Below are 24,530 nucleotides of genomic sequence, written 5' to 3'. Positions count from 1 at the left end.
AGGTTGATCATCGGTACACGGAACCACAACGAATGTATGTGGCTATCACTTTGTATAATCCATAGGAGTGAATTTTGGAATATCTTGGGGGACCGCTTGTGTTAACCCTTGCCTGGGTGTGTTGTATAGTAACCCCTGGAAGACGGTATTCCTGTGACTCGTCACTTTCGCTGATAACTCGTATGTGGACGGATTCAACGGATAAGAACTTCGACGACAGTTATTTTGATGTAACGGCCTTTTCTTTACGTTTCACCCTGGATTACAAATATCTCTCCCCCATCATTTATTCCGTGGATTACTGAATTTTCCTACTTTATTATCTCAAGACTCAAAGCTTTGTTCCCTCAGTCTCCCACACAAGGCAGGGACTCCAGCTACCCACCACTCTGTGCAAAGAAATAAACTTGCCGTTTATAAGATTACGAGAGGTATAGATAGAGTGGATAGACGATATATATTTTACTGAGGGTTGAAATGTCTCATACAGTTAAGGTGAGAGAAGATGTGAGCGGCAAGTTTGGCTGTTATATTTACACATATATACACACATAACACTGTTAACTTTCCTTTAGTTCGTTAAATTACTATATAATAAGTAGATACTAATAAAGATAGTGGTTTTAACATCAAAACCAGACTCCAGCTGCTGGTTCGTTTCTAAAACGTTACAGTTTGTAACACAGCTTTATAAAACTAGTTAGACCACATCTGAAGTGTTTCACACAGTTCTGGTCGCCCCCACTCTCGGAAGGATGTCGGGGCTTTGGAGAGGGCGCAGAGGAGGTTTACCAGGATACTGCCTGGATTAGAGGGCATGAGCCATAACGAGAGGTTGTCTTCTCCAGAGCGGCGCAGGCTGGTGTGACCTGTCCCATGATCCTCTCATATGCCTTTTGCCAATCACCTGTCCAGCTCTTGGCTCCATCCCTCCCCCTCCTGTCTTCTCCTATCATTTTGGATCCACCCCCCACCCCCGCCAACTTTCAAATCTCTTAACTCTTCTTTCAGTATGACCTGACGAAGGGTCTCGGCCCGAAACGTCAACTGTACCTTTTCCTATAGATGCTGCCTGGCCTGCTGCGTTCACCAGCAACTTTGATGTGTGTTGCTTGAATTTCCAGCATCCGCAGAATTCCTCGTGTAGACGTTTATAAGATTACGAGAGGAATAAGTAGAGTTGACAGATGATATATTTTCCCTGGGGTTAAAGTGTCGAATACATTTAAGGTGAGTAGTTGGTAGCTGGAGTCCCTGCCTGGGTGGTAGACCCCATTGATCACGTGATCGCGTTTGCCCCCCCCCCCCCAACCACAGCTGGGCACATCTGCGCGTCTGTTTCCAAGGCCCCGCCCTCCGGATGATGTAACACTCACTTCGCGCATGCTCACAGTGTCTGGGTGGGCGGTGTTTTCCATTCCGCTCAGTGCTGAAGCCGATCGTCTGCGGGATCGGGTAGGGTATCCTCGCCTCCTGAGTTGGGATCACTTCTGCGGGCCGAAGGTATCACTTTCCTATCGGTGAGTATTAAGACCGTTCCCGAGCGGGGAGATCTGATGCTGGCCGTGAGCCCCGAACTGAGGGCCAATTACTCGTTTATTTTCCAGTTACCTGGGCTCGTCAGAAATGCGTAGACTTCACTTAATCTTCATTGAACGATCCAAACCAGGAGCCCAAGCTGTCTGTTTCCGCAGAATTGAAATGGAAGTCCCGCCAACAGGTCACGTGAGGCTGTGTGCCGCACATCTGTCCCACCCTCCGCTTTGTGACGCAGGATCACGTGGTGTGTACTCAGACACCCTGAGCCAATAGGCTGGTCCTGGACTTTTTTTCCATCTGGCATAGTTTGCATTTTGTTGTTTGATTGTTTGTGGTTTTTGTATTGCTATACCTATGCTCTATTCTTGGTTGGTGCGGCTGTAAGGAAACCCAATTTCCCTCGGGATCAATAAAGTATGTCTAAGTAAGTATCTATCTATCTATCTATCTATCTATCTATCTATCTATCTATCAATAGTCCCCAGATGGGTGGTGATGCTTCCTCCATATCGTGTTGGGAAATATGATGTTGGCCACTGAGTCCTGTTAACTTCCCCCAACTTGCCTCGCTCCCTGAGGCTCCTCGCATTTGTCCTTGAGCTTTCTGGTTGTTGTGTCTTCTCCCCGATTGGGGTGGGTGAGAAAGGAGTATGTCCTACGTGATGGGGATCTTTGATTTCACTGCCTGGTTTACCAAGGGACTGGGAAGTCCAGGGGTTTCTGTGATATGCACATGGTCAAGTGGTTAAGCTGTTGAACTAGCAATCTGAAGGTCATGAGTTCGAGCCTCAGTCCAGGCAGCGTGTTCTGTCTGTGAGCAAGGCACTTAACCACCCATTGCTCCTGCACGTTAAGAGCCCAGCGATGGTTGTTGGTGCAGTATGTACAAGACAAGATCTGTATCTAAAGGTCTCTGCATTTCCTCGCAGACATAGGCAGGGTAGTTACCATGCAAAAGCAAGAAGTGTCCGGATGGGAAATTTTCTATGGTGTGTTGATAAAAATTTGGTGAGGGTCAAAGTATATATGGAAAATTTCCTGTTGTTTGTTATAACTTTGTTATTTTAGAATCTTTTGTACTATTCATTCAGTATCTGTGTATTGTTGGAGGACCATCAGTGATTGTCCTTGATCCCTTCTCCCACCTGGTTCCATTTGCTCATCCCTGCCATCTTGTTCAACCTCTATTTAGTCTCCTGCCACCCGCTTCAGTGCTATGCATCAGCCATCTGGGTCAACCTTGGTCCACCCTGTGTCCCACCTCCTCAATGTTACATATGAGCAATCTTTTCCTCTTCTCACCCTGTCTCTTGCAAAAACGCCATCCCCTTCTCGCAATTCCTCCGTCTCCGCCGCATCTGCTCTCAGGATGAGGCTTTTCATTCTAGGACGAGGGAGATGTCTTCATTTTTTAAAGAAAGGGGCTTCCCTTCCTCCACTATCAACTCTGCTCTTAAACGCATCTCCCCCATTTCACGTACATCTGCTCTCACTCCATCCTCCCACCACCCCACTAGGAATAGGGTTCCCCTGGTCCTCACCTCCCACCCCACCAGCCTCCGGGTCCAACATATTATTCTCCGTAACTTCCGCCACCACCAACGGGATCCCACCACTAAGCACATCTTTCCCTCCCCCCCTCTCTCTGCATTCCGCAGGGTTCGCTCCCTACACAACTCCCTTGTCCATTCGTCCCCCCCATCCCTCCCCACTGATCTCCCTCCTGGCACTTATCCGTGTAAGCGGAACAAGTGCCACACATGCCCTTACACTTCCTCCCTTACCACCATTCAGGGCCCCAAACAGTCCTTCCAGGTGAGGCATCACTTCACCTGTGAGTCGACTGGGGTGATATACTGCGTCCGGTGCTCCCGATGTGGCCTTTTATATATTGGTGAGACCCGACACAGACTGGGAGACCGCTTTGCTGAACATCTACGCTCTGTCCGCCAGAGAAAGCAGGATCTCCCAGTGGCCACACATTTTAATTCCACATCCCATTCCCATTCTGACATGTCTATCCACGGCCTCCTCTACTGTAAAGATGAAGCCACACTCAGGTTGGAGGAACAACACCTTATATTCCGTCTGGGTAGCCTCCAACCTGATGGCATGAACATCGACTTCTCTAACTTCCGCTAAGGCCCCACCTCCCCCTCGTACCCCATCTGTTACTCATTTTTATGCACACATTCTTTCTCTCACTCTCCTTTTTCTCCCTCTGTCCCTCTGAATATACCTCTTGCCCATCCTCTGGGTCACCCCCCCCCTGTCTTTCTTCCCGGACCTCCTGTCCCATGATCCTCTCGTATCCCCTTTTGCCTATCACCTGTCCAGCTCTTGGCTCTATCCCTGCCCCTCCTGTCTTCTCCTATCATTTTGCATCTCCCCCTCCCCCTCCAGCTTTCAAATCCCTTACTCACTCTTCCTTCAGTTAGTCCTTTCGAAGGGTCTCGGCCTGAAACGTCGACTGCGCCTCTTCCTATAGATGCTGCTTGGCCTGCTGCGTTCACCAGCAACTTTGATGTGTATTGCTTGAATTTCCAGCATCTGCAGAATTCCTGTTGTTTGCGTTTAAAATCTTTCTTCTAACCTTTGTCTTCATTGTGAGGTCTTCTTTTGCACATTTGGCCTTGATGAGTTATTTCCAGAATCAGTTTTTGTTAGCTGGAATGCCCGAGGGTCATCAGGTACCAGTTCTGTTGTGCATTGGTGTGGGATTGCTAGTTTTTGAACTGTGACTGTCTGACACACTGCAGCATTTTACTGGCAGCAAAGAGTACTGGGAGAGTTGGTGCTTGGGCTATAATCCTGTGATCAGCTTTCCAGGCATATGGAACTGTCGGTGTTTTGGTTTTGACTTTGGTTAGTGCTTCTACAGATGGGATGGGATGGTCGTCTTTCTGCAGTGAAGCAGAAATTTTGAGCAGCTGGACACTGGTTGTGGGGAAATCCCAGATTGCACTACCCAGTGTGAGATGCGGGGACGATGTGTGAGACTCTCAGGGTCGGTGAGTGGCAGGTTCAGCTGTTGACTCTGTGAGGTTGGGTCCTGGGGATATCACAGTTTTTGATCCAGGTAAAATGGACCCGGGGATCAAGCTGCTTGGGCTTATGAGGTGTTGAGCGGGTATTTCTGGTCTGGGATCAGATGTTTGTTTCTGGAATTCCTTTGGAAGCAATGACTGCTAATCTGAGGAGAGGATGCAGTCCCATTCCATCCTCACAGGGGGAGGCTATGAGTAAATGGGCTGTTCCGTGTTTACAACAGTAGAAATAGACCTGTGAGTTTGGTGTTCAAACTGTGTTTGCAAATCCCAACCCCACAACACACTGTCACCTGTCTGTGACTCAGTGGAAATCAAGCAGAATCTCAAGTTGCTGCGGATCTGCACTAAAAGCTGAAAATGTTTGCAGTCATTCTGACAAAACGTTATTAACCTGAATTGTAAAGTTTGTTCCTCTCCCCACAGCTGTTCCTTGCCTCCTGAGCATTTCTGGAAATTAAGTTTCTTTTTATTACATTCACCCTGAACTGGTTTATATTTCCTGAAATGGACCTGTTTTAAGCTGGGAATGGAAATGGTTCATTCTGTGATAGTAGAACAGTAAAGAAACCACAACTTTTCCCTGTAAATTATCCTGGTACCAATTTGTCTGTTATTCCTGGAAATGTGTTCAGTACAATTGTTGCTAACGAGGTTTACACGAATAATCTCAGGAATGATCAGCTTTATGTATGAGGAGCATTTGATGGTTCTGGAACTGTGCTCAATGGAGTTCAGAGGGACGGTGGGGGTGGTGGAGGGATGTATGGTTAAGTAAACCTTCCGGATGTTGAAAAGCCTGGATACAGTGGACTTGGAGAGGAGATCTGACAGCAGACTCAGAATAAAGATGCTTCCCTTTAAAACCGAGATGAGAAAAAATTTTGGCCAAAATATGTCTGATCTGTGGAATTTGTTGCCACAGAGGTTGGTTCAGGCTGCCATTTGTGTATATTTATGACAGAGATTAATGTATTCATGATTTCGAAGTAGCTTCAGGGTTACAGGTGGAAGGCAGGAATATGGTATTGGAATAAAAATCAGCCATAGTTGAGTGGTGGGGCAGACCAGCTGGATCGAATCACCTAATTCTGTTCCAGTGTCTGATGTCTGACAGTGTCTGAATGATGGCTCCTTTTTATCCCATATTGTTTTGTGATGTGTGAGGGACAATAAAAGATTGTTCACTGAGATCATTATATCGGCCTTCAACGTTTAATTTTCAGTGAGTTTTGTTCTTAGTAACATTAAGCAGAAATGTTTTGTTCTCCTTTTTATTGTTAATGTGCTTCATTATCTTTCCTGTTAAAGTTAGACCTGCGGTGAGAGATTTATAGGAAGAAAAACCCCAACTGGAAGCAAACCACGACTGAAGACGAGGGAACAGCAACAAGTGAACCAGCCCGAGGATTGAGAGCATCAACTGGAGAGGACCCATCTGACTCGGAGAATCCAGTGATTCAGTCAGGAGAAAGTTTGGTGAGTCTCATTTACTCAAACACTGGACCTTTAGACTTTACATAACTGTACAAGAGAAAGTAGGAAATAGTTGGAGTAAGACTGAATGTGCCCAGAAGAACCAATTATGCCTCTGTCAGACCCATTTGCAATCACTCCAGGTCTGGTAATGTGCTTCCAGCTGCCCAGCCCTTTAAAACCACTCCCATTCTGTGGAAGTCGAATCCGGATAAAGTCACTCAGAGACTGTATAAGTACAAACTCTTTATTCCAAGCACCCGGGGCTTACTCAGTTAGTTGCTCAAACAGGAACAGTCTATGACTGTTCCCACCCAATCCACTAACTGACTAACAATTCCCCTTACACCACAGGTATATCTGTCTAGATAGCCCACACACAAGACAGACTGGAGCAAAAGTTATTTACTACAGGACAGCCCTGAAAGGCAAATTACGTATTGTTATAATGGCTTACACACACAGAACAGACTGAAGCTGTCCTATCTCTACGCATGAGTGCACAAGGAGATAAGCATCCTGAAACCCCAGCTAGCTACCCTCAAGAAGAAATATGGCTCAGCATGGCTTTGCACATCTGTTGATCATCAGCAGTTTCTTTCAGAAAAACAGGCTGCTATTGGTTAACGACGTGTTAACCCTTTTACATACTTTATCATTCCCTCCTTTTGATCATTACATGATCACCAAAGCAGTATTTTTTTTTTACAGAGAAAGCAACTGAGTACAGCATTGACTTATCAGTGGGTAAAAACAGTATACATCAGTAATTATTACAATGATATGTACAACTATTAGGCCATAATGCAATATCATGCCCCACCTATTACCGAAAAGGCCTTCGAAGACCACCATTTCGACTCTTCGGTGAACCCGTGTAAATCTTGCCCTACTTTCTTGATACTGTCAATCTCCTTGGCAGTGTGCTCGGAGAGGGACGTAATGTTAGTAGACTCATCAGGGATATAGGTGCAGCATTCTGTGTCAATAATAGCACAGGTTCCCCCTTTCTCAGCTGGGATAAAATTTAAAGCCATACGATTCTGTAAGACTGTTTGCCGGATTGCAATTATTTCAGAGGATATTTCTGTTACTTGGGCCTGTGTTTCTGTCAGGGCCCCTGCAGTATTGTGGCCAGCTCCTCAAGTGCTGTAGCCAAATTGATTGTCTCTCATGAATTCCTGGCTACTCCATAGGAGAGAAAAGTGATCATCCACAATCGCTCAGTCTCAGTTATTCCTCTCCGCTGCTGGGCACCTGCAAGTATGGCCAGGATGCATGTTTCCCAGTATAGGAAGTTCCGTTTGGTGGGGGCCTGAGATACCGTCCCTCAAAACACTGACATCCACAGTCATCTCTGACTGAACCACAGTTCCTCACCTCTCTTCCCCGCGTGTTATATGAGAAAGCCCAGGCTGAGAGTTCCTCACTCTGAGCAGGATTACTGACATTGGAATCATAGTTTTACCATGCTGGGGAATTTCACCACAAACCCAGCAGGCCCCTAGTTCTACCTGTTTGGCACAGGTGTGACACACAGACAGAAAGGTGTTAACATCGGGGCCCCCAGATGCTGGGGTGAGCCCTCTCAAAGTCATAAACACGAACACGACTATCAACCAATACATTTTCCTTTAGTCCGAGAGAGTCCTTCTACTCAGTTCCTTCAGTAACATGTTTGCAGTCCGTTCGATGTATCCACCGAGATTGCCCCTTCAGTTTCACAGCATGGGGGTGGTCAGTAACTCCTGATGTGGTCCTCTCCACCGAGAACTGAGTTTCCCTCAATTCCAGTTCTTGATCAGGACAAAGTCCCCAGGTTCTATGGTGGGATAGTCCCTCCTCTCTGCAGGGTAGTTCTCTTCCTTGTAAGCCTGCTGTACCTGCGAATGTAATGCTTGGAGTATTTTGGTTAGTTGGCCCATAGTCATGTACAATTCCAAATGCATAACGGGAATCTGGGTTAACGTTCACACTTTAGTCTGTTGCTGGGATACAGGCACGAGTCAGAGCAAACAGCTCAGCCTTCTGGGCGGAGACAGCTGCCTCAAAAGAGGCTTGCTCAACTATCTCACTGTCCGTCACCATCGCATAGCCAGAATATGCTGCTGGATCCACAGAAGAGCTTGCATCGTCATAAAATATTGCCTCGGGATTGAGGGGATATTGTGGAATGGGTGGGAGAGTCTGGCCTTCTTTCATGATGATCCGGACAGGGGGGCAGTTGGTGTAGTCGAATTCATGGCCTGAAATTGCCCAGAGATGGGGAACACCATCTTGGGTTCGGTCAATATTAAAAGAGTGCCTTACCAGATGTCCCGCCTTCACCTCAGACTCCTTCTAGTATCAGAGTTGGCCCACAACCAAGTCTTGCCAGTCTCCCTTGGTGCTGGATGCTTGTTTCGTCAAGTGTAGGCAAGGAACTCCAGACTCTTCCCTCGGTTGTTGTCCCCACCTGTCCCTTAGTCAGTTTTCGTTCCAATTTCTGATCCCCAGATATAGCCCGCTCGCGTCCTGCTTCCCGCTGAACATAATCACCTTTAATATTAGCTCCCTTCGGGGTTGATCGGGATTCAAAAGCCGGGTCCCAAAATATGTCAAAGCTCGTTGCATTCGATTTCGTTGATTCTCAGGCCAATCCATATGATTTGTTTTAATCATGTTGGCTAACTTTAACCAATTTCCCCCGGGATCAATAAAGTATGACTCTGACTATGACTATGACTAACTTAATTGGTAAGCATTGGAGCAGTAAGCATTAAACTGGGGGACGGATTCCCATCATTAAAGGCTTGGTCTCCTGTGAAAGTGCCCTAACAGGGCACAAATCGCTCCCAATAGTCTGGTCCCAATTTCCCCAGGCTGAGGTTTGCATTCTTGTACCTTAGTGATGTTTACGAGTTGCTGGAGAGCCCTTTCCAAGGCCTGAATAATCTGGTCTGTCTGTTCATTCTCATTATGGTTTCCCGCCTGTAACTGCTGATAGGTTTGGTATCTCAATTCTGCCTTCCATTTCCACCCCTCATCAGCTGACAGAATCATGCAGCAGAGACCGAATAAATCTTCCTGGGTCGCATTATACATTTGTGTAGTACTGCGGACATACTGAGCAAACTGTGCTGGTTGTTCTTTTCTATCTGGGGCCTGATTCGTGATCATTATCATTTCCTGAGGCTTCCAGGGTGCAGACACAGGAATCACTGAGGGCTGTCCCTCCTCCTGCTCATGGATTGGGCAGCATTTGGGTGGGCAATTGTCTTTGTGGAGCCATTAACTCTGGGGGTTTTATTGGATTCTTCCCTCCCTGTCTCGGAATAATCCTCAGTATTCCCTGTGTGGATCTCAGGGTATAGGGACCTTCCCTTCCCTGCCACTGCTGTTTTACCCGAGTGGCCACCGTATCTGAGCACTGGGAGGATTGGGGTTCCGGAGCGCTGGGTGCAAAGGCTCTTGTGAGAAAATCCTTCATTACCTGTTAACAGGCCTACGAGATAGGTTGTGTGAGAGTGCAGATGAACCCGATCGAACCCAAAGGAGATCAAAGTTCTTAGTGACAGTGATTTGCTAGCTGTAAAAATGAATACCTCTCTGTATAAAATTCACTGTTCACATTTTGTCACTGGGTGGGAAAAATGCACAGTACAAGATTTTTGTGCACACTGGTCATTACCAATTAGAAGGGACATTGGTGGGAAGGTGGGGAGACCTGCAGTGTTCATGATGCCCTCACCTACAACAGGGGTCCCCAACCATTTTTGCACCACAGACTGGTTTATTATTGACAATATTCTTGCGGAGCGGCCGACTGGGGAGCGGGGCAGGGTAGAGTTACCAAGGGACAAGGGTAGCAGTCAAATAAGTTGTGTTTACTCTGAGAAAGACTACAATGACCATGAAGCCTTGCACGGGCACTTGTGTGCGCATGCGTGTACGTACCGATTTTTTTTCTACAAATTGTTTTTGGCGATTCTCTTCAGTGAAACTACACTGTACATACATTATTTCTACTTTATATAGGCTGTGTATTTATCGTATCATTCCTGCTTTTACTATATGTTACTGTTATATAGTGATAAGTCAATTATAAGTCACTTGTAGGTCATCATAACATTTTAAGTAACGTTTGGATATTAAACACACAGCACATATTTTCCCCATATGAACATATAAAATCATTGCAACACACCAATATCGCTGAATCAGTGGGAGCCCTGGGCTTGTTTTCCTGCAGCAAGACGATGCCATCGAGGGGTAATGGGAGACAGCGATACTCGAAGGGGGTTCCTTATGTCCACTCTATTCCACAATTTAGTTTTCATTGCATTCATTGCAGAAAACCCCGCTTTGCAGAAATATGTTGGAAATGGGAGCAACGTTTTCCATGCTTTCGTGACTATCCCAGGATATTCAGCCTTGACTTTGATCCAGAATGCCGGCAGAGATGTTATGTCAAATGTACTTTTCAGCCTGCCGTCATTTGCAAGCTCGAAGAGTTGATCTTCTTCCCGTGCTGATATAGATGACGTGTGCGTTTTGACCTCGCGTGCGTTCAAGTTCAGCAGTGGGCATGATAGGGAATGAGGAAGGGTGCAGCTGACTCATATCGCCAAATCATATCATTGCCTCGCGGCCCGGTACCGGTCCGTAGCCCGGTGGCTGGGGACCACTGACCTACAAGATGTGCATCCAGCTGCAGCTTCTAACCCTGCACTTTAAGGTGTTGGAACTTGAGATGGATGAATTCCAGATCATCCAGGAGTTGGAGGGGGTGATAGATATGACATGAAGAGAGGTGAGTTACATCCAAGGTGCGGGACACAGGAAACTGGGTGAGAGTCAGGAAGGGGAATGAGGTTAAACAGCCATCGCAGAGTACTCTTGATGCTATCCTGCACAACAACAGGTGGGCCACTTTAGAAACTGCTCGAGGTGGGGGGGGGGGGGGGGGGTCGGGAAATTACCTGGCAGAGGAAAGTCAAAGCGGTGACAAGGGATTTGTTAGTTCAGGAATTTAAACTAGCAGAGGTCTAATATTCTAGTGGTAAGATTGGCTTGTGTGAGTGTGGGGGGTCAGGGGTGTTGGTTAAACACAGCTGGAAAGAAACTGTTCCCAAATCTGGCCATACGAGTCTTCAAGCTCCTGAACCTTCTCCTGGAGGGAAGAGGGACGAAAAGTGTGTTGGCTGGGTGGGTCGTGTCCTTGATTATCCTGGCAGCACTGCTCCGACAGTGTGCGGTGTAAAGTGAGTCCAAGGACGGAAGATTGGTTTGTGTGATGCGCTGCGCCGCGCCGTGTTCACAATCTTCTGCAGCTTCTTTCGGTCCCATGGATGTTATGTTGACTTGTAGAAGACATTGGTGAGGCCTAATTTGGAGTCTTGTTTGCAGTTGTGGTCACCTACCTACAGGGAAGATGTAAAAGAGGTAGAAAGAGTTCTGAGAAAATTCACAAGGATGTGGCCAGGTCTGGAGGACTTGGGTTATTAGGAAAGATTGAACAGATCAGGACTTTATTCCTTGGAATGTGGAAGACTGAGGGGAGATTTGATTGTGATAGAGATGCATAGACAGGGTAAATGCAAGCTGGCTTTCTCCACTGGGATTGGGTGGGCTACAACCAGAGGCCATGGGTTAAGTGTGAAAGGTGTAACGGTAAGGGGAACATGAGGGGAAACTTCTTCACACAGATGGTCATCCAGGTGTGGAATGAGCAGCCAGCACAACTGGTTCATGCAAGCTCAAGTCCAACATTTAAGAGGTTTGTATAGGTACCTGGATGGTAGGGGTATGGGAGTAGACAGTTTAAGTAGCTCGGCATCAACTAGATGGCCCAAAGGGTCTGTTTCTGTGTTGTAATTTTCTGTGACTGTGACAAGAACCTGAAATAATACAAAAATTCACATTAAGTCCTTTTAACAGCTGTGCAGACCAACCATTCATCTCAGCAGGAATTGTTTATATGGTGTTAAAACTGTGGCACTTTAAGTTAATATACATGAAAGAAAATCCCAGCTGCAGGTCAACAAAGGCTATTTGTGTGAGAGTGTTTCAGTTACTGTGGGGCCAGGCACCGATGCAGCTCAGTGGGAACAGGGAATAATACCAATGGAGAGAGTCAAACTGAGCCAGGTGACAGATTGGGGATGGTAGAAACATAGAGAAAAAAAACTACCCCACAACACGGGCACTTCGGCCCACAAAGCTGTGCCGAATATGTCCATACCTGAGAAATTAACTCTAATTTTCTCCATATACCTGTCCAGGGGTCTCTTAAAAACCCTATTGTATCCACCTCTGCCACTGTTGCCGACAGCCCATTCCACACACTCAGCACTCTCTGCGTAACAAAACTTACCCCTCTCATCTCCTCTGAAACCATTCTCATAGAGACAGAAAGAATATCAGAGAATTTGATGGTTATTACAGATACCATCACTGTGCCCAGTTAGAAGATGATTTCTCTCTCCAACTTGGGTTGAACTTCACTGTAACAGTGTGATGCCAGATCACACCTTGACAACTGAAGTGATCTCATCTGAACTGTTGTGCTACACCAATTGATGAATTTTATAAATCCTTTTACAGGTTAAAAATGACAAGGAATTTGTCTACGGGAATCTCGAACACAACACGCCGGTTTTGCTGTCTCTGTCCAGATATTTAAGAAGTGGAGCAAGGGATTCACTCGATCATCTGAGCGACTGGCATGCTCGTCATTTTACACAGGGGGGAACCCATTCACCTGCTCAGACAGTGGGAATGGATTCAGTCAGTAATCTCAACTGAAGGTACATCAGCAAGTTCACACTGTGCCAGTCCATTCCCTGTCAGTGTTTGCTCTTTTGTTTGCCCTCTCTTTGGCTTTTATGTTGGCTTTGGCTTCTCATTTCAGCCACGGTTGTGTCCTCCTGCCTTTCCACTGCTTCCACTTCTTTGGGATGTATCGATCACTCAGCTCCCGAATTGCTCCCAGAAACTCCAGCCATTGCTGCTCCATTGTCACGCCTACTGTATCCCTTCCAAACAAGTTTGTCCAGCTTCTCTGTCATGGAAACATGGGGCAAGTTCAGTACAGAAACAGGCTATTTGGCCCATCTATTCAATGCCAAAAAAACATTTAAGCTGTCTAATGCAACCACGTGCACTGGGACCATTGCCCTCCGTACCCCTACCATCCAGACTCCCATCCAAACCTCTTCGAAATGATGAAACCGAGCTCATATTCACCACTTGTGCTGGCATCTCATTCCACACTGTCACGACCATTTCAGTAAAGAGATTTTCCAAACGTTCCCGTTAAATTTTCACCCATGACCTCTGGTTGCCATCCCACCGAACCTCAGTGGAAAGAGCTGCTTGCATTAACCCTATCTATACCCTTATAATTTTGTATACTTCTAACAAATCTTTAATGTATAATTTCCTTGTTTATGTTTAGAGCCTTTTTTAGGGGTATAGGATGATGAGGGGCATTGATCGTGTGGATAGCCAGAGGCTTTTTCCCAGGGCTGAAATGGATAACAAGAGGGGTCATAGTTTTAAGGTGCTTGGAAATAAATACCAAGGGTATGTCAGGGGTAATTTTTTACACAGAGTGGTGGGTGTGTGGAATGCACTGCCAGCTATTTGTGTCAGAGTGTTTCAGTTACTGTGGGGCCAGGAACCCATGTAGCTCATTGGGAACAGGGAATAATACCAGTGGAGAGAGTCAAACTGAGCCAGGTCAGAGATTGGAGATGATGGAAATGCCCCATTCTCATAGAGACAGGAACAGCATCAGGGAATTGATGGTCATTCCAGATACCAGCACAGTGCCCAGTGAGAAGATGATTTCTGTCTCGAACTTGGGTTGAACTTCACTGTAACAATGTGATGTCAGATCACACCTTGACAACTTAATTGATCTCTTCTGAAATGTTGACCGACACCCATTGATGGATTTTGTAAATATTTTTACAGGTTAAACACAGCAAGGAATTTGTCTACAGCAATCTTGAGCACAACACGCCAGTTTTGCTATCTCTGTCCAGATATTTAAGAAGTGCAGCAAGGGATTCACTCGATCATCCTTCCTGCTCAGACTGTGGGGAGGGATTCACTCAATCATCTGACCGACTGGCAAGCCCATCACTTCACAGGGGGTAACCCATTCATCTGCTCAGACAGTGGGAATGGATTCAGTTGGTTATTTCAACTGAAGGTACATCAGCAAGTTCACACTGGGACAAGGCCATTCACCTGTTCTGTATGTGAAAAGGGATTCAGTCGGTCTTCCGACCTGTGGACACACCAGTCAGATCACACTGGGCAGAGGCTGGTCATCTGCTGAATTTGTGGGGTAGGATTCACTCGGTCATCTGACCTAATGGCTCACCAGCGAGTTCACACTGGAGAGCAGCTGTTCACCTGCTCAGACTGTGGGAAGGGATTCACTCGGTCATCCGCCCTACTGAGACACCAGGCAGTTCACACCGGGGAGCGGCCGTTCACCTGCCCAGACTGTGGGAAGGGATTTACTTGCTCATCTAAACTGAAGGTACATCAGAGAGTTCACACTGGAGAGAGGCCTTTCATCTGCTCAGACTGTGGGAAGGGATTCAGTTCATCATCTCAACTGAAGATACATCAGCGATTTCACACTGGGGAGCGGCCGTTCACCTGCTCAGACTGTGGGAAGGGATTCACTTCGTCATCTGAACTGAAGGGACATCAGCGATTTCACACCGGTGAGAAGCCGTTCACCTGCTCAGACTGTGGGAAGGGATTCACTCGGTCATCCGACCTACTGGTACATACGTCAGTTCATACTGGGGAGAGGCCGTTCAAATGCTCAGACTGTGGGAAGGGATTCACTCAGTCATCTAAACTGAAGGTACATCAGAGAGTTCACACTGGGGAGAGGTTATTCACCTGCTCAGTGTGTGGGAAGGGATTCACTTGGTCATCTAACCTAAAGGCACACCAGCGAGTTCACACCAGGGAGCTGCCGTTCACCTGCTCAGACTGTGGGAAGGGATTCACTTACTCATCTCATCTGAAGGAACATCAGAGAGTTCACACTGGGGAGAGACCATTCACCTGCTCAGACTGTGGGAAGGGATTCACTCGGTCATCCCACCTACTTGTACACAAGTCAGTTCACACAGGGGAGAGGCCGTTCACCTGTTCAGTGTGTGGGAAGGGATTCACTCAGTCATCTCAATTGAAGGAACACCAGTCAGTTCACACTGGGGAGAGGCCATTCACCTGCTCAGAATGTGGAAAAGGATTCACTCGGTCATTCCACCTCCTGAGACACCAGCGACTTCACACTGTGTAGAAGCCGTTCACCTGCTCAGATATTTGGAAGAGATTCTCTCAGCCAAATCAACCAAATGTGCATCACTGAGTTCACACTGGGGAGAGGCCGTTCACCTGCTCTGAATGTGGGAAGTGAGTCACTCAGTCATCTAACCTTATGTAACTCTCGCTTCAGCTAGCAGTTTAATATAGGGGGTGATAGCCCTCCAGCCCGGCCAAACTTAAGAAATCTCGTTTGGGTGGATGCTGTGTGATGTGTTCCCTGTTACAAATCAGTACCCCGAAATAACAAACAGTATACCATATGTGATTAAACGATTGAGCTTTATAATTCTTACTTTGACTGTAGGGTTAGTAAAGGAAACAAAAAATAAGCAAAAGGGCCCACTCTCTCCATTCGTGTCTTCTCATCTCTCCCCAGCAAAAGACCATGAAATCTCCCTTCCAGACTCACAAGAAAAAACATTTCTGTCATTGGAAAGCCCTGCACGCCAAAACCCTGTTATCTCTAGTCATAACCTAAACATTGCTGCTACAGAGAACCATTACCTCAGAAGTGAAACATTACAGAGAGGCCGTTACATTAGCAGTGAAACCTTACAGCATGTTACACTTGTGATACACTACCGGGTTCACACTGGGGAGAAAGTTTCAATAAGCTGCTTGCTGGATATTTGTCCATCACAGTTGCTGAATGCAATTTTGAGAGTGACTGTTGGTGCTGAACTCTGCAATTATTGCTGGTGCTCACCACACCCAGTTCTGCACCCTGGTCACTGGGCATGGGAGGAGTTTCTTCTGCTGCATATTCACCTTTAATGGAACTGTAGTTTAATATTCTAGATCGGAGACAAATATATCAGTTCTATTTTAAACTCTGTCTCCAGACTTAGTGAATTTATAACGCACCAAGTATACAGTAGAGAATCAACTCAGGCCGGCTGGACCCTGCCAGTGATTCAGTTCCACGACGGTCCTTTGAAATCCTGCCCTGTTGTTCATCTCTCGCTCTCCCTGTGCTTATGGGTTCCAAACAGTCACCACTCTGTGGGTGAAGAGGCTTCCCTTGAATTTTCTGCAGACTCAAGAAGTCGAGCTGACTGCAGTTCTGTCTGAGATGTTCTTCGCCTCTCAAGTCTCTGGGCTGAGGAAGAATGACATTGGTCGTTAACTTCCGTAATGACGACTCATTTCCACATTATGGGTCATTTTCCCTGCTTCGAAAGGGTTGTTAGAACACACCACTGTCCTCTAAAGACTGAAAGCAGAATGGGAAACCATTAGTTGGATGTTCAATGAAGCAGGGTCAGAAACCAGAGGCAGGTCTGCACAGGACAGTTTGTGGATCTGGATGATGGTCGGGGTAAGAACGTATGATGAGGAGAAGGGATATGATGGGGGTGCGGCAACGAATGACAGAGTAACAACATTTGGAAGCTGATTGACAGAGAAAATCTTTCAGTTGTCTGACTGGTGACACAAACAATACCTGTGGTGAGGTGCTCCACTGGTCGAGGAACATGTGTGTGTGGGGAATGGTTTTATCTATTGAGAGAATTGTTTCTGCTTGTTTATCCTGTAATATTATATCCGGATGGTTATTATGGATTGTCCTATCTGAAATAATGTATTGATTATCATATAATTTGTAATATTTTGACTGAACTGGATCAGGCTTGAAATCTGATGCCTTTATGAAGTGATGGAGGGCCTTCATGAGTTTGTATTTTAAAGCAAGATTTTTGTGAATATTATTTGCCATTTGATTGTACCTTTGCAAGTAATCAGATTGAGTTAAACTGCTGCAGGATCCTGGAATGTGTTGGATTGTGTCTGGTTTCTCTTGGCATTTTCTGCACTTACTGCCTTGTTTTTATGTGATTATGAAGACACGTAGTCCTCTTTTATTGTCATTTAGTATAATGCATGCCTTAAGAAATGATACATTATTTCCTCCGGTGTGATATCACAAAACACAGGACAAACCAAGACTGAAAAAACTGACAAAACCACATAATTATAACATATAGTTACAAACAGTGTAACAATACCATAACTTGATGAAGAAATCCGTGAGCACAGTAAAGTTCAAAGTTTCTCAAATGTCCCACATCTCACGCAGACGGGAGAAGGAAGAGAAACTCTCCCTGCCATACCCGACCACAATCCGACTCTGAGTCATCCGAAAACTTCGAGCTGTGATCAGCTCTCTGACACCGAGTACTGAGTCCGAACGATTCGACCTCAATCTCGGTCACCAAAAGCAGGCAAGGCCGGGGATTATGAGGCCTACCCTCCGAAACATTCCCGACCACACAGTAATGACAGCAGCAAACGAGCATTTCATAAATTTCTCCAGATGTTCCTCTGTGCTTTCACATCCATTCTCCATCAAATCAGAGTTGTCCACGGCCCCTATTTAACAGATACGATATCATTTTTCACTGGAGGGCTGTGCACACGCAGGCGTGCCGCCATCTTCTCCTACCACCATGTTTTTTTTCCTTTTGTTAACCACCTTGTCCCATATTTCTGCAAGGAACCGCTCTGTTTCTGGGAAGAGGTCTCCAACTCTCAGTCAGATGCTCGATGCTTCCTTGTCACCATCTCGTCTGCTCAGATCGTTGGGATGTCTCCCATGGAGGGTCATACTCATTCCACTGGTTAATGTTTTCTTCCATAGTGATTTTTCATTTTCCTGAGTTGGCATCTCATTTAAGTTTTCTGGTCTATATTTCTTATCACAATTGCATGCACACACATGGAGTTCTGAATCCTGTTCAATTTTGTTGAAAGTATATACTTAGAAGTTTTATCTGACCTTTGTGTGATATTTTTTTCATGTGTGTTACTTCTCTTCCTCCTTCTGTCCAAGGTAGTGTTAATCTAAGTGTGTTTGAGTGTAAATAGTCGTTTCTAAGGTTATCATTTCAGTTCTTATTTATCTTTAAATTTTACTGATTGAAATGGGACCAAGATATTTTTATTTTTTTTAAAAAATCAATGTTGGTATTGATAAAAGTGTTTATTGTCTTTGTTGTATTTGTTAACTTTGAGCTCTGTTTGGCAGGTTTTTAAACGCCTTGAACTAAATTTTGTCAAAGGTTTTCCCTATTTCACACTACTTTCTATTTTCTTTGCTTGTTGATATTCCAGATATGAGGGTATCAAGAGTCCCGATGAAGGGTCTCGGCCTGAAATGTTGATTCCCATCCATAGATGCTGCCTAACATGCTGAACTCCTCCAGCACTTTGTGTGTAGTTCTCTAGATTTCTAGCATCTGCAGGTCCTCTTGTTTCCCAGATACTTGTATGTTTCTTGAAAGAACAAGCTGGTAGTGGGGTTGTGTGGATCTGTTGGTAAAATATTAAATAAAATCATTAGAAAGAGATGGCATAGGGTTGGAAGGTGTAGAATCTGTTGGTAGAATTAAGGAACAGCAAATGTCAAAAAAAAAAAAATCCCTGATGGGAATTGTATAGAGACCTCCAAACAGTAGTAAGTATGTGGTCCACAAATTACAATGGGAAATAGAAAATGTGTGCCAAAAGGGCACACAATAGTCATAGGGGATTGTCATGCAGGTGATTAGGAAAATTAGGACGGTGTTGGTCTCAAGTGGAGGAATTCCTAGAATGCCTACAAGATGCTTTTTTAGAGCAGCTCGTGGTTGAGCCCATTTGGGGATCAACTATTCTGGATTGGGTGTTGTAATGATCCAGAATTAATTAGGTCACTTAAATTCAAAGAACCCTTAGGGCCAAGTGATCTTAATGTGATCAAATTCACCCTGACATTGGAGAAGGAGAAGCTAAAGTCAGATGTGGAATAAAGAGAATTAGAGAGGCATGAGAGGAAAATTGGTCAAAATTGATTTGAAAAGAACACAGGCAGGGATGAAAACAGAGCACCAATGGCTGGAATTTCTGGAAGCAATTCGGAAGGCACAGGATATATACAGTGGCATGCAAATGTTTGGGCACCCCAGGTTAAATTTCTGTTACAGTGAATAGCTAAACGAGTAAAAGATGACCTGACTTCCAAAAGGCATATAGATAAAGATAACAGATTTCTTTATTTTAAGCAAGATTACATTTTTATTTCCATCTTTCACAGTTCCAAAATAGCAAAAAAGGAAAAGGGCCCAAAGTAAAAGTTTGGGCACCCTGCATGGTCAGTACTTAGTAACACCCCCTTTGGCAAGTATCAACACTTGTAAACGCTTTTTGTAGCCAGCTAAGGGTTCCCATTCTTGTTTGGTAAATTTCTGGGTTCAGTGTTTAGTAGCAAAGCACTGATTGTGGAAATTACAAATCAGAATATTATTACAGTCACAGAGCCCAGCAGCACTGAAACAGGCCCTTCGGCCCTCCTAGTCAATGCTGACCTGCTTTTGTTTTTACTGCCTATTTCCAACTACCTGCACCATAGCCTTCATTAAATTTCACCACATATAACCGTGAGATTCTTTTTTCTGCAGGAACACTTAGCAAATCTATAGAATAGCAATGGAATCAATGAAAGATCAAGTAGAGCATATAATTCAACAAACTGTGCAAATGCAAATATAATTAAATATCAATAGATAACAAGAGCAATGGTTGTAACCCTGGGGAACCCAAATGGACCGGGCCTTGAGTCCAATAAACAGCCTCCCACCATCACTCTCTGCTTCCTACCATCAAAACAAATGTGCATCCAGTTAGCCAACTCTCCCTGGATCCCATGTGATCTAACTTCCCACAGCAACTTATCATGCTGAACCTTGTCAAAGGCCTCACTGATGCCCATGTCGGCCACGATCCTGGGACAGAGGTGTCACAGATCAGAGGGCATAGATTTAAAGAGGACGAAGAGGATTAGAGGGATCTGAGGAAGAGATTTTTCTCTCGGGGGTAGCTGAAATCTGGAACACACTGTCCGAGGTGGTGGTGGAGGCAGGTCCCTTCACAACATTACGAAGTGGGTGAGCACTGAAACTGCCGAGATACAGTCGGCTATGAACCAAGTGCTGATAAATGGGATCAGTGTAGACAGTGAGTGGATGGTCAGAACAGGTATGTCCCACCAAAGGCCTGTTTCCGTGCTGTGTGATCCACCACTCCGGACATGACAAATTAACGATGGTGACACCGCAAGGCATTGATTTCAAAACTCCACACCCCTCTCCAACCTGAAGTAAACCAGACTGAACCCCTTTGTCACCACTGCGAATATCTGTTTCTGTCAAGGTAACATACAAATTGGTCACTTCTGCTAAACAACTGGCAATTGATTAAGTCCCTGTGTCGTCTTCCATTAATGTTGCTTCCTTACAGCAAAATTAACCCTCTCACTGTGTCAGAATCAGTGATAAAATCCGACCCCAAACACCGTACTTTCATATCGCTGCACATTGTAATTTGAACCATCTCACTGAGGGTCTGATGGAGACACAACCCCTGCCCTCTGCACATGTGGTCACATCTCCCCTGCTTCTGACATTTCAAATACCCTCAGAATGGTTTTCTGATTCAGTCTGAAGGTTATGGTACATTCAGCTCATCGTCAGACCTGACAAACCATGTCTTCCCACAGCTGGTTCCACCTGTTGGTGTGTCCTCTTTCCTCCACCTCCAGGGAAGCTGCATCTCCACACAAACTCCTCACTTGAGACGACTGTCTGTACCAGTGACACAGGAAATCACATCACTGTCACTCTCCTGATACCATCCGGGAAGCGGTACCGCAACATAAAAGCCAGGACCAACAGGCTCCGGGACAGCTTCTTCCACCAGGCCGTCAGACTGATGAACTCACGCTGATTTGAGTGTGCTCTATATTACATTGTCTGTTTTATTTATTATAAACTATTATAAATTATTATGATTGCACGTTGCACATTTAGATGGAGACGTAACATAAAGATTTTTACTCCTGATCGATGTAAGAAATAAAGTCAATTCAATTCAATTCCTGATTCCGTGTCTGAGCTGCTCGCCTCCGGGTATCCTCCGTCAACAAGCTTCTTCCTCAGTCACCATCTGTCAGATTATAAAAAACAATTAAAACGATCTATCAGACAGCTCCTGTACCCCTCCACCCCTGAACAGGTTCCCCTGTTACAACTCTCTGCTCAGCCCCTTCCCTATTCCCTTTCCCTTTCAGACTCCCGATGTGCCAGCAGATCCGAATTCACCGTGTGGACATTTCTACCCCACAGGAGGCTGTACAAACCCGTGTCCTTCTCTGATGCACAGCTCAGTGACCCCAATCCCTGTCTGCACTCGCAGCCCATGACGGTGACAGCTGTCCTAGACTCTGTAACTCACAATCTTGTAACACAGAATCTTGTTCACAGCAAGTTTAGACAGTCATTAATATGAAGAGAGAATTGTTGTTTCCTGAAAGGACAGGCGAGCGAAGCTGTCTGATCCAATTCACCAGATGGTCCGGTGTTTACAAGTTAATTTGTCCCGGGACCCACACCCACACCCACTCATAACCCCGACCCACACAGACAGACAGACTGTCCCTTCGCCCCAAACCCCCTGCACAACCACAAGGAATTGATCCACGGCCCGGGCTCGGTCGCAAAGTGAAAACCGGGGCTGAGGAGAGCCCGGAGACAAACACCCCGCTGCCCACTCCACCAACAACACGGCACAGCCGGACACATCTCACAACACCGGATCCGGTCCCGATGAAACCCGAATTTAATTTTGTTGTTCCAGATCGGACCCAACAAAAGGTGTTTTAAAACTGAAGCGCTCCCCCTCACGTGACGTCACACAGCAGCCCCCTCGTCCCACGCGCCTGACGTCACCCATGGTCTCCCCGTATCTGCTTCTGCTGTTACGAGCACGGTGCCTTACGTCACACACGCGCTGCTGTGCTCGAGCTTTTTCGGTTTAACGGCTGAGCTACTGAGCACGAGCCACGCCCCCCCCCCGAACAGTCAACAGAGGAATTGAATTGATTGCAGAGCTGCGCTATTCGCATTGGTCGGAAGCGATGTCAATCACTGGTTACACCCAATACTGGAGGCGGACCAGCCGAGAGGGCGTTACCCCGTCTCCTGCTGCAGCGCGACCTGACCGTTAGCGGAAAGAAAATGTCCGCTTTTTTATTTATTTCCATTTCCCTCCGAGGGAAGTTGGGGCGTTTGTGAAGCGTCTCCTGTGGCCGGAGTCTGATGTGTCGCTGAGAGGTAGGAGGAGACCGCTCGGCCCGTCGGTTTGATGCCGGTTCCCCGGGGAGGGAGAGGGGGATTTTATTGAAAGGATGAAGACGGTGAGAGAGGGGGCGGACAGGATGTTTGTCCCGGTGGGGACAGGAGGGGCTCATCTGTGGAAATGTCTGAGCCCACGGTGGTGGCGAGCAGAGGGATTCACCACATTGGGGGGCAAACACCGGCAGACTGTTGCCCTGCGAGCGGGGACAGGGGTGGTGTTGGGAGGGTGGGTGAGGAGAGGACATTTCGGATAGTCGGGGTAAGATCTCGAAAGATCATTGCTAATGCCTCCACATCTCTTCAGCCACCTCTTTCAGATCTCTGGGGTGTTCACCATCTGGTCCAGGTGATCTATTTACCTTCAGACCATCTCTGTTTCCCAAGAACCTTCTCCCGAGTAAAGTAACTTTACACATTCTGACCACTGACATCTGGGACTTCCATATTCCTGCCAGAGTCTTCGACAGATAAGAGTGATGTACAATACTTATTCAGTTCATCTGCCATCACCTTGCACCCCCACCCCATTACTACCTCTCCAGCATCATTTCCCAGTGGTTTGATATCCACTTCCACCTCTCTTTTACACAATATATACCTGAAGAAAAAATTGGCATCCTCTTTAATATTACTGGTTAGCTCACCAATGTATTCCATCTTTTCCTACTTAATTACTTCAGTTGCATTCTGTTGGTTTTTAAAAGCTTCCCAATCCTCTAACTTCCTAGTAATTTTTGCTCCATGCGCTCTCTTTGGTTTTTATGTTGATTTTTGGTTTCTCATATCAGTCACGGTTTTGTCACCTTACCTTCAGAATATTACTTCCTCTTTGTGATGTGTCTATCTTGTGCCTTCGGAATTGCTTCCAGAAATTCCAGCCATTGCTGCTCTGTTTTCATCCCTGCCCGTATTCTTCTCAAACAATTTTGACCAATTCTGCTGTCATGCCTCTCTAGTTCACTTTATTCCACACCTGACATTAGCTTCTCCTTCTCCAATGTCAGGGTGAATTTGATCATATTAATATCACTTGCCCCTAAGGGTTGTTTGAACTTAAGAGACGTAATTAATTCTGGATCATTACAACACCCAATCCAGAATAGCTGATCCCCAAGTGGGCTCAACCATGAGCTGCTCTAAAAAAGCATCTTGTAGGCATTCTAGGAATTCCTCCTCTTGAGACCAACAACATCCTAATTTTCCTAATCACCTGCATGACAATCCCCCATGACTATTGTAACATTGCCCTTCTGGCACACATTTTCTATCTCCTATAGTAATTTGTGGACCACATACTTACTACTGTTTGGAGGTCTCTATACAATTCCCATCAGGGATTTTTTTTACATTTGCTGTTCCTTAATTCTACCCACAGATTCTACACCTTCCAACCCTATGCCAGCTCTTTCTAATGATTTTATTTAATATTTTAAAGACAGACCCACACAACCCCAATACCAGCTTGTTCTTGGCTTGTTCTTTCAAGAAGCATATAAGTATCTGGGAAACAAAAGGACCTGCAGATGCTAGAAATCTACACACAAAGTGCTGGAGGAGCTCAGCATGTCAGGCAGCATCTATGGATGGGAATCAACATTTCTGGCCAAGACCCTTCTTCGGGACTCTTGATACCCACGTATCTGGAATATCAACAAGCAAGGAAAATAGAAAGTCGTGCGAAATAGGGAAAACCTTTAACAAAATTTAGTTTAAAGCTTAAAAAAACCTGCCAAGCAGAGCTCAATTGTTAACAAATACAACAAAGGCAATAAACATTTTCATCAAAACCGACATTGACTTCTTTAAATATAAAAATACCTTGGTCCCATTTCAATCAGTAAAATTTACAAAGATAAATAACAACTTTAGAAAAGACTATTTACACTCAAACCCATTTAGATTAACACTACCTTGGACAGAAGGAGGAAGAGAAATAACACACATGAAAAAAAAT

The 24,530-nt window shown here is 45.6% G+C and overlaps 1 protein-coding gene across 4 annotated transcripts; it reads left to right on the top strand.

Moving 5' to 3' along the window:
• Positions 1-1,409: 1,409 nt before the first annotated feature.
• On the top strand, positions 1,410-21,382 carry LOC134342185 (zinc finger protein 239-like). 4 transcript variants are annotated; one of them, XR_010016964.1, is made up of 5 exons: positions 1,410-1,520; positions 5,898-6,065; positions 12,648-12,850; positions 14,022-14,262; positions 17,902-21,382. XR_010016964.1 is itself a non-coding variant. In XM_063040158.1 (4 exons), exon 4 carries the CDS (start codon positions 14,428-14,430, stop codon positions 15,379-15,381), a length of 954 nt encoding a protein of 317 aa, XP_062896228.1. In that variant the 5' UTR covers positions 1,412-1,520; positions 5,898-6,065; positions 12,648-12,850; positions 14,022-14,427; the 3' UTR covers positions 15,382-21,382. The 4 variants fall into 4 exon arrangements, 3 of the variants coding, with proteins under 3 accessions (XP_062896228.1, XP_062896230.1, XP_062896229.1); XM_063040158.1 differs by having other exon boundaries at positions 1,412-1,520; positions 14,022-21,382; XM_063040160.1 differs by having other exon boundaries at positions 1,430-1,520; positions 5,902-6,065; positions 14,022-21,382.
• The last annotated feature ends 3,148 nt before the right edge of the window (positions 21,383-24,530 follow it).

This window comes from Mobula hypostoma, unplaced genomic scaffold (assembly GCF_963921235.1).
Source record: "Mobula hypostoma unplaced genomic scaffold, sMobHyp1.1 scaffold_82, whole genome shotgun sequence".
Taxonomy (NCBI): Eukaryota; Metazoa; Chordata; class Chondrichthyes; order Myliobatiformes; family Myliobatidae; genus Mobula; species Mobula hypostoma.
Note: the sequence above shows the minus strand (reverse complement) of the source record. Positions and strands in the feature narration are given on the sequence as shown.